The sequence below is a fragment of the Lolium perenne genome, chromosome 1 (genome assembly GCF_019359855.2).
Source record: "Lolium perenne isolate Kyuss_39 chromosome 1, Kyuss_2.0, whole genome shotgun sequence".
NCBI classification, from domain to species: domain Eukaryota; kingdom Viridiplantae; phylum Streptophyta; class Magnoliopsida; order Poales; family Poaceae; genus Lolium; species Lolium perenne.
Window position 1 is genome coordinate 206,016,326 of NC_067244.2, and position 15,050 is coordinate 206,031,375.

Below are 15,050 nucleotides of genomic sequence, written 5' to 3' on the forward strand. Positions count from 1 at the left end.
TTGCTAGAGTGCTACCTTTAAACAATTCAAAATTTATTACCTCTGATTTGTGTCAATGTTTTATAGCTCATGAGGAAGTATGTGGTGTTTATCTTTCAATCTTGTTGGGCAACTTTCACCAATGGACTAGTGGCTTCATCCGCTTATCCAATAATTTTGCAAAAAGAGCTGGCAATGGGATTCCCAGTCCCAAATTAATTAACCAAAATAGACACTCCTCCATGGTATGTGATTGTTGGACGGCACCCGAAGGATTCGGTTAGCCATGGCTTGAGAAAGCAAAGGTGGGGAGGAGTGTCATCATAATAAAACTAAAATAAAAGGGCACTCCTTCATGGTATGAGATTGTTGGCAGGCACCCGAGGATTCGGTTAGCCATGGTTTGTGAAAGAAAGGTTGGAAGGAGTGCCACCCAAAAATAAAATAAAATGGGAGCCGCTCTTTGAAGGTTTGTCTGGCAAGGGGGTTAGAGTACCCACTACCATTCGTTGACAACAACAAACACCTCTCAAAATTTTACTTTTATGCTCTCTTTATGTTTTCAAAACCAAAGCTCTAGCACAAATATAGCAATCAATGCTTTCTTCTGCGAAGGGCCTTTCTTTTACTTTATGTTGAGTCAGTTTACCTACTTCCTTCCATCTTAGAAGCAAACACTTGTGTCAACTGTGCATTGATTCTTACATACTTGCTTATTTGCATTCATCTTATTACTTTATGTTGACAATTATCCATGAGATATGCATGTTGAAAGTTGAAAGAAAATCGCTGAAACTTATATCTTCCTTTGTGTTGCTTCGATGCCTTTACTTTGAATCTATTGCTTTATGAGTTAACTCTTGTGCAAGACTTTTGATGCTTGTCTTGAAAGTACTCTTCATGAAAAGTTTTGCTATATGTTATCTATTTATTAGCAACTATAGATTATTGCCTTGAGTCACTTCATTCGTTTCATATGCTTTGTAATAGTATGATCAAGGTTATGTAAGTAGCATGTCACTACAGAAATTATTCTTTTTATCGTTTACCTACTCGAGGACGAGTAGGAACTAAGCTTGGGGATGCTGATACGTCTCCAACGTATCCATAATTTCTGACGTTCCATGCTTGTTTTATGACAATACTTACATGTTTTGCTTGCACTTTATAATGTTTTTATGCGTTTTCCGGAACTAACCTATTAACAAGATGCCACGGTGCCAGTTCCTGTTTTCTACTGTTTTTGGTTCCAGAAAGGCTGTTCGGGCAATATTCTCGGAATTGGACGAAATCAACGCCAAACATCCTATTTTTCCCGGAAGCTTCCAGAACACCCGAGAGTCGCCAGAGAGGACCCACAGGGGGCCCACACATGGGGCTGGCGCGGCCCAGGCCCTGGCCGCGCCGCCCTATTGTCTGGTGGCCCCAGACCCCTTCTGACGCCGCCTCTTTGCCTATAAGAAGCCCCTCGACCTAAAACCTCGATACGAAAAAGCCACGGTACGAGAAACCATCCAGAGCCGCCGCCATCGCGAAGCCAAGATCTGGGGGACATGAGTCTCTGTTCCGGCACGCCGCCGGGACGGGGAAGTGCCCCCGGAAGGCTTCTCCATCGACACCGCTGCCATCTCCACCGCCATCTTCATCAACGCTGCTGTCTCCCATGAGGAGGGAGTAGTTCTCCATCGAGGCTCGGGGCTGTACCGGTAGCTATGTGGTTAATCTCTCTCCTATGTACTTCAATACAATGATCTCATGAGCTGCCTTACATGATTGAGATTCATATGAGTTTTGTATCACAATTCATCTATGTGCTACTCTAGTGATGTTATTAAAGTAGTCTATTCCTCCTCCATGATGTAATGTTGGTAGTGTGTGCATCATGAAGTACTTGGTATATGCTATGATTGTGATCTCTTGTAGATTATGAAGTTAACTATTACTATGATGGTATTGATGTGATCTATTCCTCCTTTCATAGTGTGATGGTCACAGTGTGCATGCTATGTTAGTACTTGGTTTGGTTGTGTTGATCTATCTTGCACTCTAAGGTTATTTAAACATGAATATCGAATATTGTGGAGCTTGTTAACTCCGGCATTGAGGGTTCTTGTAGCCCTACGCAATTAGTGGTGTTCATCATCCAACAAGAGGGTGTAGAGTCTAGCATTTATCTATTTATTCTGTTATGTGATCAATGTTGAGAGTGTCCACTAGTGAAAGTATGATCCCTAGGCCTTGTTCCTAAATACTGCTATCGCTGCTTGTTTATTGTTCTACTGCATCTGTACTGTCCGCAATATTACCACCATCAACCACACGCCAGTCCTGGGCAGCAAAGCACTTTTCTGGCGCTGTTACTACTGCTCATATTTATTCATACCACCTGTATTTCACTATCTCTTCGCCGAACTAGTGCACCTATTAGGTGTGTTGGGGACACAAGAGACTTCTTGCTTTGTGGTTGCAGGGTTGCATGAGAGGGATATCTTTGACCTCTTCCTCCCTGAGATCGATAAACCTTGGGTGATCCACTTAAGGGAAACTTGCTGCTGTTCTACAAACCTCTGCTCTTGGAGGCCCAACACTGTCTACAAGAATAGAAGCTCCCGTAGACATCAAGCACTTTTCTGGCGCCGTTGCCGGGGAGGAAAGGTAAAAGGCACTCATACTCCGGTTCCAGGTAACTAAGTACTTTTCTGGCGCCATTGTGTGTGTGCTCGAAGCTATTTCCTTTAGATCCTGCAATTGCATCTTTTTGTTTCTTGTTTACACTAGTAAGGCATAATGGACAACAATGAGCTTCTTATTCTATTTCCTGATTTAAGACATGGATGGTTTGATCCGAAAATTAAAAAACCCATGGAACATATTAGTATGAACACTTTGAACACCATTGTTGCTAATGATATGGAAAATTCTAAGCTTGGGGAAGCTGGTTTTGATGAGCATGATATTTTTAGTCCCCCAAGCATTGAGGAGAAAATTTACTTTGATGATACTTTGCCTCCTATTTATGATGATTATAATGATAGTAGCCTTTTGGTGCCACCTACTATGGAGAGTACATTTTATGATGATTATACTATACCTCCTACACTTGATGAGAATAATAATGATAGCTACTTTGTTGAATTTGCTCCCACTACAACTAATAAAATTGATTATGCTTATATGGAGAGTAATAATTTTATGCATGAGACTGATGATAAGAATGCTTTATGTGATAGTTATATTGTTGAGTTTGCTCATGATACTACTGAAAGTTATTATGAGAGAGGGAAACATGGTTATATGCATCTTTATAATATTAAGTTTCCCCTCTTTATGTTGAGAATCTTGAAGTTGCGCTTGTTTTATCTTCCTACGCTTGTCACTTTGCTCTTCATGAACTTGTTTATTTACAAGATTCCTTTTCATAGGAAGCATGTTAGACTTAAATGTGTTTTGAATTTGCTTCTTGATGCTCTCTTTTGCTTCAAATACTATTTCTTGCGAGTGCATCATTAAAACTGCTGAGCCCATCTTAATGGCTATAAAGAAAGAACTTCTTGGGAGATAACCCATGTGTTTATTTTTACTACAGTAATTTTGTTTTATATTTGTGTCTTGGAAGTTGTTACTACTGTAGCAACCTCTTCTTATCTTATTTTATTGCATTGTTGTGCCAAGTAAAGTCTTTGATAGTAAGGTTCATACTAGATTTGGATTACTGCGCAGAAACAGATTTCTTGCTGTCACGAATCAGGGCCTAATTCTCTGTAGGTAACTTAGAAAATTATGCCAATTTACATGAGTGATCCTCAGATATGTACGCAACTTTCATTCAATTTGAGCATTTTCATTTGAGCAAGTCTGTTGCCTCAATAAAATTCGTCTTTACGGACTGTTCTGTTTTGATAGATTCTGCCTTTTATTTCGCATTGCCACTTTTGCTATGTGGGATGGATTTCTTTGTTCCATTAACTTCCAGTAGCTTTGGGAAATCTCCAGAAGTGTTAAGAATGATTGTGTCACCTCTGAACATGTGAGTTTTTGATTATGCACTAACCCTCTAATGAGTTGTTTTGAGTTTGGTGTGGAGGAAGTTTTCAACGGTCAAGAGAGGAGGATGATATACTATGATCAAGGAGAGTGAAAGCTCTAAGCTTGGGGATGCCCCGGTGGTTCATCCCTGCATATTTTAAGAAGACTCAAGCATCTAAGCTTGGGGATGCCCAAGGCATCCCCTTCTTCATCGACAACATTATCAGGTTCCTCTAGTGAAACTATATTTTTATTCCATCACATCTTATGTACTTTACTTGGAGCGTCTGTATGTTTTATTTTTGTTTTTGTTTGAATAAGATCGGATCCTAGCAATCCTTGTGTGGGAGAGAGACACGCTCCGCTTTTTCATATGAACACTTGTTCTTCGTTTTACTTTTAATGTTCAATGATAAAAGTTGGAAGCTATTGCACTTGTTATTATTTGGTTGGAAACAGAAAATGCCTCATAATGTCTTGGATAATTTGACACTTGGCAATTGTTTTGATCTCTCAAGTAGATCATGATTAAGTTTTTTCATGTAGTTTAAACCTATTAGTGGAGAACTACTGTAGAGCTTGTTAAAATTGGTTTGCATGATTGGTCTCTCTTAAGGTCTAGATATTTTCTGGTAAAAGTGTTTGAGCAACAAGGAAGACAGTGTAGAGTATTATAATGCTTGCAATATGTTTTTATGTAAGTTTTGTTGTACCGGTTCATACTTGTGTTTGCTTCAAACAACCTTGCTAGCCTAAGCCTTGTATCGAGAGGGAATACTTCTCATGCATCCAAAATCCTTGAGCCAATCACTATGCCATTTGTGTCCACCATACCTACCTACTACATGGTATTTCCTGCCATTCCAAAGTAAATTGCTTGAGTGCTACCTTTAAACAATTCAAAATTTATTACCTCTGATTTGTGGCAATGTTTTATAGCTCATGAGGAAGTATGTGGTGTTTATCTTTCAATCTTGTTGGGCAACTTTCACCAATGGACTAGTGGCTTCATCCGCTTATCCAATAATTTTGCAAAAAGAGCTGGCAATGGGATTCCCAGTCCCAAATTAATTAACCAAAATAGACACTCCTCCATGGTATGTGATTGTAGGACGGCACCCGAAGGATTCGGTTAGCCATGGCTTGAGAAAGCAAAGGTGGGGAGGAGTGTCATCATAATAAAACTAAAATAAAAGGGCACTCCTTCATGGTATGAGATTGTTGGCAGGCACCCGAGGATTCGGTTAGCCATGGTTTGTGAAAGAAAGGTTGGAAGGAGTGCCACCAAAAAATAAAATAAAATGGGAGCCGCTCTTTGAAGGTTTGTCTGGCAAGGGGGTTAGAGTACCCACTACCATTCGTTGACAACAACAAACACCTCTCAAAATTTTACTTTTATGCTCTCTTTATGTTTTCAAAACCAAAGCTCTAGCACAAATATAGCAATCAATGCTTCCCTCTGCGAAGGGCCTTTCTTTTACTTTATGTTGAGTCAGTTTACCTACTTCCTTCCATCTTAGAAGCAAACACTTGTGTCAACTGTGCATTGATTCTTACATACTTGCTTATTTGCATTCATCTTATTACTTTATGTTGACAATTATCCATGAGATATGCATGTTGAAAGTTGAAAGCAAATTGCTGAAACTTATATCTTCCTTTGTGTTGCTTCGATGCCTTTACTTTGAATCTATTGCTTTATGAGTTAACTCTTGTGCAAGACTTTTGATGCTTGTTTTGAAAGTACTCTTCATGAAAAGTTTTGCTATATGTTATCTATTTGTTAGCAACTATAGATTATTGCCTTGAGTCACTTCATTCGTTTCATATGCTTTGTAATAGTATGATCAAGGTTATGTAAGTAGCATGTCACTACAGAAATTATTCTTTTTATCGTTTACCTACTCGAGGACGAGTAGGAACTAAGCTTGGGGATGCTGATACGTCTCCAACGTATCCATAATTTCTGACGTTCCATGCTTGTTTTATGACAATACTTACATGTTTTGCTTGCACTTTATAATGTTTTTATGCGTTTTCCAGAACTAACCTATTAACAAGATGCCACAGTGCCAGTTCCTGTTTTCTACTGTTTTTGGTTCCAGAAAGGCTGTTCGGGCAATATTCTCGGAATTGGACGAAATCAACGCCAAACATCCTATTTTTCCCGGAAGCTTCCAGAACACCCGAGAGTCGCCAGAGAGGACCCACAGAGGGCCCACACATGGGGCTGGCGCGGCCCAGGCCCTGGCCGCACCGCCCTATTGTCTGGTGGCCCCAGACCCCTTCTGACGCCGCCTCTTCGCCTATAAGAAGCCCCTCGACCTAAAACCTCGATACGAAAAAGCCACGGTACGAGAAACCATCCAGAGCCGCCGCCATCGCGAAGCCAAGATCTGGGGGACAGGAGTCTCTGTTCCGGCACGCCGCCGGGACGGGGAAGTGCCCCCGGAAGGCTTCTCCATCTCCACCGCTGCCATCTCCACCGCCATCTTCATCAACGCTGCTGTCTCCCATGAGGAGGGAGTAGTTCTCCATCGAGGCTCGGGGCTGTACCGGTAGCTATGTGGTTAATCTCTCTCCTATGTACTTCAATACAATGATCTCATGAGCTGCCTTACATGATTGAGATTCATATGAGTTTTGTATCACAATTCATCTATGTGCTACTCTAGTGATGTTATTAAAGTAGTCTATTCCTCCTCCATGATGTAATGTTGGCAGTGTGTGCATCATGAAGTACTTGGTATATGCTATGATTGTGATCTCTTGTAGATTATGAAGTTAACTATTACTATGATGGTATTGATGTGATCTATTCCTCCTTTCATAGTGTGATGGTCACAGTGTGCATGCTATGTTAGTACTTGGTTTGGTTGTGTTGATCTATCTTGCACTCTAAGGTTATTTAAACATGAATATCGAATATTGTGGAGCTTGTTAACTCCGGCATTGAGGGTTCTTGTAGCCCTACGCAATTAGTGGTGTTCATCATCCAACAAGAGGGTGTAGAGTCTAGCATTTATCTATTTATTCTGCTATGTGATCAATGTTGAGAGTGTCCACTAGTGAAAGTATGATCCCTAGGCCTTGTTCCTAAATACTGCTATCGCTGCTTGTTTACTGTTCTACTGCATCTGTACTGTCCGCAATATTACCACCATCAACCACACGCCAGTCCTGGGCAGCAAAGCACTTTTCTGGCGCTGTTACTACTGCTCATATTTATTCATACCACCTGTATTTCACTATCTCTTCGCCGAACTAGTGCACCTATTAGGTGTGTTGGGGACACAAGAGACTTCTTGCTTTGTGGTTGCAGGGTTGCATGAGAGGGATATCTTTGACCTCTTCCTCCCTGAGATCGATAAACCTTGGGTGATCCACTTAAGGGAAACTTGCTGCTGTTCTACAAACCTCTGCTCTTGGAGGCCCAACACTGTCTACAAGAATAGAAGCTCCCGTAGACATCAGTCCCCACTAGGGTTTCCGACGGCGAGGGCGGCCGCAATGGTGGCCGGTGCACCGGGCTTCAGCAGGGAGATGGAGCCCCCGCCGGGGTTCGTGTCGACCCCGATGCAGGCATCGATGCCATGGGGCATGCTGCGTCCGCCTGCCCCCTATGGCGCGCCTCCCGTCTCGCCGCCGCCGGGGTTCAGCCGACCTCGTGCTCGGCAGCAGACGACAACACCATCGGTGCCCGACTTCCTGACTGCTGCATCGCCGCAGTCGCTGAGGACCTAAGCTCCGGCTCCGCCTCCTCCTCCACCCGGATTTGGTCCTCTTCCTCCTCAGAGTGGGCCGCTATCGCTCCACCCAATCGTAAGTACCTTCACTCAATCTCCTTGTCGCTTATTTATGTCGATTAGAGACATTGTAGATGTGAATGTAGATATGATTCATTGCAATGTGCTTATGCTTGCCATGCCAAGCTCAAGCACCATCATGGACTTGATACTGCTTGAGCTTGACATTGCCATTGTCCATGACATTGCTTGAGCTTGGCAATAAATGCCTAGCTCAAGCACCATGATTGGCTTCACAATGCTTGTTCTTGGCATTGGCACAGTGTCAAGTCCATGACATTGCTTCTGCTTGGCAATGACATTGCTAGCTTGTGCTCTTGCTTGCGCTTGTGCCATGACATTGCTTCTGCTTGGCAATAGCATTGCTTGCTTGTGCTTGTGCAATTCCATGCTTCTGATTGTTCATGCTTGTGATTGCTTCAGTTTGGCATTGCTTGCTTGTGCTTGTGCTTGTGCCATGACATTGCTTCTGCTTGGTAATGGCATTGCTTGCTTGTGCTTGTGCAATTCCATGCTTGTGATTGTCCATGCCATGCTTGCTTGTACATGCCATTGGTTGCTTGTGCTTGTGCAAGTCCATGCTTGTGATTGTCCATGCCATTGATTGCTTGAGCTTGACATTGCTTCGTTGTGCTTCTGCAGAACTGGCCCTTCCTGGAATTCTTCTCGGACGGGCCCATACTGGACGCTATCGACTATGTCGCTCGTGTGCAGTTGCATGATCCCAATGTAACGTTCATGGAAGCCCACCACCAGATCACAGCGCCGAGGCTTCACGCTGACCGTCCTGCTGACCTGGGGCACGCTGCCAATCCACGTCTGCCGGCGTTCTTCGTCCAGGTGGAGAGCCACGACCTCCGTGCCCTCGCTGTCCCGCCGTACATGGAGCAGCCCCTGATTAGGAAGTACAAGCTCAAGAACAATGCCCCCCCAGTGAAGGTCTGATTGTACTTGGGCGAGCGTTGCGAGTGGAAGGTGCAGCTGGAGTGGACGTGGCAACGCGTCGGGTTCATCAAGTCCTGGAGCGAGTAATGCGCCAGGATTTTGCTACACGTCGACGACACGCTCGTCTTCACCCCTCAGGACGACGGCTTCAAGGTCACCGTCTTCAGGAAGGAGATGTCCTGCTCCAGCGTCTTCGGCTGCAAGAGGCACCGTGAGGGCCCTTTTGCTGATCCTCGCCGTTAAGGTGCTGCTGCTCCATCACCGCTCTATTTATGTCTGATCCTGTAGTTATGCTGGCCTCTAGGGAGGCTGATAAGCACTTCCTTTGTGCATATCTCGCTGTTGTGCTCGTCTCTAGGAGGCTTTTGAACACTGCTTTTGGACCTGGATAGTCTGCCCCCAGGTTTAGGCAAGCGTCTTACCACTCTGACGCTAGATTAGGAACTCTGAAGTACTCTATTCGTTGTGTATAAGTGTTTGATGTGCTTATGTGCTTATGATCGTATTTGAGCTGTTTGTGTGTTGTTATATGATGGTAAGGTCACCATATCTGAATGTGGTGAGGAGAAGCTGTTGTCAAGGTGCCTAAAATGGCAACCAAATACATGTGCTGTGGTTGAACAGAGATGAAATGCTGTCTCCAGGCATCAAAATAATGTGCAACTCTGTTCGAACCGGTGCAGCACAGCCTACCAAACAATGAGGCCAAAAGTGACCGGCGGTCCGTTCAGGCATGCACACCATTTCGACGCAGGCAACCAAACGCGTCCCTAGTTGGTCTGACCACTCTGCATCTCCGCACCTTCCGGTTAGGCTGATCAGATCCCCCACATCGCAGCAGATGCGGTGCCCAGCTGCAACAGGCTGAGCAGAGTCGTGCGTCCGGCGCCCCCATCCCAGGTCCCCGACGCCCGACGCCCGACGCCCTAGAGCTGCTACTCGCCCGCGCCGGCAGCCACGCCCACCTCTCACGCGCGTCGCCGCAATCGCCGTTCCCGCGCTTCCTCGCCAAGTCGCCAGGGCATCCCCTTCCTGCTCTCTGGTTGTGCCGGTGCACCCAGCGCGCCATCCAGATCCGCGCCTGGCCTCTGGGCGTGCTCAGGTTCGGATCGATGGCGGCGGCGGTGGCGGAGGAGGTGCTGCAGCACGTGGGACCCGACCCTCGAGCGGAGCAGGCCAACAATGTGGCGGGGGAAGACGAATTTGGGGGAGACGACGAAGAGATCCTGCGGTTCATGGACTCCGCGGATGGCTACCTCCTCCTGATGGACTCGCTTTCCTCCGTTCTTCGGCAGGCAAGTCACGCTGGCTATTAATCTATCAATTGATTCAGTTCCGGCCCCAGTATTTATCGTCCCTGCTCTGGGTTTATTGTGGTCACCGGGGGTTCCCCTTGATCTGTGCAGCAGAGCTTGACTCAAGTGAAGAAGTAGTATACTACTCCGTACTAGTATGTTTCAGACAAAAAACTGCATTATCTAATTGTTATCTCCAGAGTCTAACTAAATACCTGAGAAGGATTTCTGTCTGACCAGAAGCTTGATTGCTCGGATAACTTTAGTTTTGTTTTTTTGCTGCTTATAATTTTGCGGTGCCCTGAAACTTATCCTTAATATGGCTTACTGCATGTAGTTCCCCGGTAACTACATATGTTTGGAGTGTTTTCGTAAGACCTACTGGAGAAACTGTTTGCCTAGTGTAGTGCTGTTGCAGTTCACAAGTAAAAAATGAACGATATTATTTGTTTTCTAGGGTTGGTTTGATCTGGCAAGCGCTCGTCACTCGATGGGCGCATCACGTGTTTCGAGTACCCTGTTTGATCATAAGGAGCAATCTGCAGCCACTAAGCTGCAAGTGGAATTCTCTGCGGAATTGCAACCGTCAGGTAACCCACTCGTCTGTTTGAGTTAACAATCTTTATCAACAGTTCGGAGCTGCTATGGCAGTTCTCGTGTTTAATCTGTCTTTTCTCAAAACCCTTAGAATGATAGTTCCATGTGCATGTTTCAGAACCAAACCCGCATTTCGCTTTGTCAAAGTGGTGCTTACAAAAGGAATCTGACTCCAGTGATGTTGCTGCTGCACAAGATAGTACTAAACCAAAACTAAGGCACCGAGGATCAGAAGCTACCCCAGGTATTAGAACAAGCATTATTCCTAGCTTGTTTTTAGTGTTCGATTTTCCTTGCTCACCTTCAAAATCCTTCTTTTTTCTGTTAAGAAGATGGTAGCGGTGAATCAGACGCAACTACTGCAAAGTCTTCTACTGGTGCTGACATCAACAATCAGGTTAGTGCAACATAAAAACCCTGTTATCTTTTTACAAATAGGGTAGGTAAAAACAACATATGTAAACCTCTCAAGAATAGAGCATGATTAATGGAGAATGCAGCTTAAAAGCAACAAAAATAGAGCGCTATTGATGATGAATTAGTATCTTAGTAAAACCAATATGTGCTTGAGTGGTTAATTTGGCCAAGCCACCCTGCTATGCTGGATACCAGATCTGTTGATACTTAAAAATGAATTATGAAGGCAACAACATATTGCAGTATAGTTAAAAATGAAGTATGAAGGCAACAATATATTACAGTATAGTATGAAAATTGTTAGTTGCACATGGGCACCAGTGCTCTCGTTTTTCATAAAATGGAAAGCATTCTTTTTCGGAATCGAAAAAGACCCCCCCAGAAAACAACTACAAAGTTTATTTTGTATACTGCAGGCGGTTCCATCTTTTTCTTAATCGGAGTTCTGGGTATGGGCTTATATGGTTATGGTTCCAACGAACTGGGGTTTGATTTGGAAAGATATACACATATAGTATGCACTCTACAAGTTCCGTTACAAAATATGTTACATTTTGGGCTACACAAAAAACAGAAATTTGAGGATAAAATAGGAGTATCTTATTCCTTTATGCAGCCACAAATTTGTTTTTTCTGCAACCTAAAATAGAATGTATTTTTTCTCAAAACATTGAGAATACACTGATTTTTTTCCGGAATTTTTTTTTTTGAAAATTCAAACTACAATTTTAAAATTTTTCAAAATTCGAGCTCACTGGAGCTCGGGTCCCACAAATCCTCTCAGTATAGTAGCCGTGCTCAGGTTTGATATTTTTTCTCAAGTTAGTTTGCTCTGTGAACTTTCTATCCAAGTTTCACATTCATGCTAGTGAACACGTAATGTCACATCCATATTTGAAAAAAAAGAATAATAACACTTTCACTCAAGCGCAAGGAACTGAGGTGACACAGCGCGCCTATATATTACTGTCATGAATATAAAGTTGTGTAGTTCTGAGACACTTAATTTCTGTGGATTGTTCATTTCCTTTGCACTTTAGGTTCAAAGTGCAAGATCAAAAGCATTATCAGTCTTTGGAGCATTGGTGTCTCCAAAACTACGAACAACCCAAGTTTCCTTTGAAACAGGTTCTGTTTCTACCAAGAACCAAGAACAGTGTAACACATTATGCTTTAACCCTATGTTGATCTAACTGATTTTTTTTCGTGCAGCACTGGAATTAATTGTGGAGTTAGCAAATTCAAGATCAACTATGCTCTCTAGTTTCTCCAAGATAAAGCATAAATCTGGAGTTGCTTCCTGAGTTTGAGGTTTTGTAACCTTGCACGCCATCTCTTCTTTTTGTGGGATCAGTGATATGTAATCAGCAGCTCTTGTAGAAAATATTATAATCCTGTTTGAAATGTGTATGCATAGTCAGCAATAAGTTGATGGCAATTTATCTTATGCATCGTGCATCCGGTGCTTTTCTGTATTATCCTATTCATCCACCTGTCCTCGGCCCTACGATTACAATGGCACGCACGGGCAATACAATTCTGGGTAATTTGCATTTACCTGCCCGCCTGAACACACAAGTCTTGTGGTAACCGCCCTACTAGCGTCTATATATTCCTGGTACGAGATGGGATAGATCGATCTTGTACGCCACACTGACCAGGTCGATCCTATACACCAGAGCAGATCAAATTCTATGGTAAACCCATCATGGCGAATTGGCGATGACACATGCTGACTGACCGAGGATCATGACGCAAACGAGGCGGCCGGCCGCTGCGGGCGACCACAGAACGCAGTGCCTGATTGGAGCATCTACTCCCCTGTACGGATACTATGCTGTATACAACTTTATGGTATCAATGGCTATGCTAAATACATACTGGAGCAGGGTTCTAATGTTTATGGTATCAATGAGTATCCAGATTTGCTGGCAGGACAATGCCGTACAACTTTAGTTATGTATACAAGTATAATCTTCGGAATGTGTTTTTCATTATTATTTACTATAGAATTTTGCTCTTTGGTATAATATATGCATCACCATTTTCTTTTGTTGTTTTAGGAGTAGTGTTTAAATTAATTCCATTCCTCTTTCATGAACAATTTGAAATGTCTTCTTCGGGTGATATAGTGAGCTTGGATTAGTCAGTGCTGCAAATGAGCAATTAATCAAGTTAACCTTATGTCACTCCTGGAACCGTGTAACCAAACCAGCTTAATATAATGCTCCCTTTGAATTTCGTCACCGCCATTGCATTTTCTTTTCATTTGGATCTAGAAAAAAAATGATATCTTATTTTTTAGGTTGGTGCAAATTTATCCTATATTAACTTATACTGGATGTAGTTGTGTGTCATGTGAATGATCCATGGAACAAAAGAGCTTTGTGGTTGACTGAATTTGCTATGAGATTGACGCTAGCAGATCCAAAGAAACCATCGGAAAAATTATAAATGAAGCAGCTACAACTTTGGCCTTAGCTGAGCAGCACAACTGTTCGCAGCTCAAGGCTAAGTGCGCTGAGTTCATCGTCAGCACTCCTGCAATTCTTGATGCTGTCCTAGCCACGGAGGGGTATAAGCACCTCGCAGCAAGCTGCCCTTCGGTGCTGGCTGATCTCCTCAAGTCAAGTCCGCACAAGAACTGATGCATAATTAGGTGCTACTTGAGGTCCAAAGTATGATGGTGCCGATCCCGAAGTTGTCATGGTTAAGACGGTCACGGATTCAGACAGCGTCGTCGCCGGTCGCGGAACTAATGGCGCTGAAGGAGCACGACAATGTAGATTCTCTTTGTGGGTCGCCCGGCGATCCTGCGACGGCGGCAGCCGACGAGAAGCTGCTGCCACTTCCGGCCCCGCTATGTTGCTCGTGCAAGCAGAGCCGGTCCATAGATTTTGGAGGCCCTATAACGAAACAATATAAGGGCCCCTTATTCACAGTAGCGAAGTTATCGTAGGGCAGGGGGCCATTGCCCCCCCACACATACTATAGAATTTTTAAAGAAATTTATTTATGCTAAATATATTTGTATATATTACTTAAAGTTTAAGAATGATTGGTGTTCTGACTCCTTAACAATCTCCATCACACACAAAAGATTTAAAAAATACTAGTATTGGACAAGAGAAAATATTAGGGTAATGCAATAACAAACTAAATAATATTTACATTTGAAAGATCCATGGTCTAAATCTTGAAGAAGACGTTTGAAAAAAAAATATTTCTACTGATCGAGCAAACTATGGCATGATCCTTATTTCTACAAATAGCTACTTGTGTACACGTGTATATCCACATATATGTGAGGGTCGGTGTTGTTCTGGATATTTGGAAAGGCTAGAGACAAATTATATTTTTGGTAAAAAAATATTTAAATATTTTTTATTAAAAGAAGTACGGTAAGATCCAGCTTGGACCTTGTATATTAATTATTCTAAATTGTACATCCTATAGCGTAAATATTTAAATAAATATTTGGTAAGAGGTAAACTATAGCTTAGGGCATCTATATTTTTTAAAATTATTTTAAACTTTACAGCCTAAGTACAAGTATATATATGAATCAAATATGTAGCCGGGGCCCTCGCTCCTGAAGGCCCGGGGCGAGCGCCCCTTTGCCCCGACCTATGGGCCGGTCCTGCGTGCAAGCGGAGAAGCCACTGGCTCCGGCTCCGGCTCCGGCTTCTGGAAGAAGCGGTGCCTCAGGTACTTGCGCCACGGCCTCCTCCCAACCTCGACTGCGGCCACTGTCGCCAACGAAGATACGACGGCGATGCCCACCACGGCGAGGACGCCCAAGTTCTTCTGTCCAACTTGTTCTTTTTTCCGATAAAGGGCACTTTATTACTTTTGAAGCAAAAGAACCCGGCCTCTGCATAGCTAAGATGCACACAGCCGTAACAGTACAGTTATTACAACCACGAACTACTAAGAGTATATGAAAGTAAAACTGTGTGGGAATACAAGACGAACATAAAGTCTA

The 15,050-nt window shown here is 43.3% G+C and overlaps 1 protein-coding gene across 2 annotated transcripts; it reads left to right on the top strand.

Annotated features, from left to right (window-relative positions):
* Positions 1–9,546: 9,546 nt before the first annotated feature.
* LOC127320884 (uncharacterized) lies at positions 9,547–12,512 on the top strand. 2 transcript variants are annotated; one of them, XM_051349969.2, is made up of 6 exons: positions 9,547–10,051; positions 10,509–10,641; positions 10,767–10,892; positions 10,978–11,045; positions 12,106–12,193; positions 12,278–12,512. In XM_051349969.2, the coding sequence occupies exons 1-6, from the start codon at positions 9,869–9,871 to the stop codon at positions 12,367–12,369; spliced, it is 690 nt and encodes a 229-aa protein (XP_051205929.1). In that variant the 5' UTR covers positions 9,547–9,868; the 3' UTR covers positions 12,370–12,512. The 2 variants fall into 2 exon arrangements, with proteins under 2 accessions (XP_051205929.1, XP_051205930.1); XM_051349970.2 differs by having other exon boundaries at positions 9,550–10,051; positions 10,981–11,045.
* Positions 12,513–15,050: the final 2,538 nt, after the last annotated feature.

What these genes read in the sequence shown, in the direction of transcription:
- LOC127320884 (XM_051349969.2), top strand. Translation starts at nt 9,869, where the DNA reads ATGGCGGCGGCGGTGGCGGAGGAGGTGCTGCAGCACGTGGGACCCGAC. An exon ending in TTTCCTCCGTTCTTCGGCAG is followed by an intron (nt 10,052 to 10,508) that starts GCAAGTCACGCT and finishes TTTGTTTTCTAG; the next exon opens with GGTTGGTTTGATCTGGCAAG. An exon ending in AGGATCAGAAGCTACCCCAG is followed by an intron (nt 10,893 to 10,977) that starts GTATTAGAACAA and finishes TTTTCTGTTAAG; the next exon opens with AAGATGGTAGCGGTGAATCA.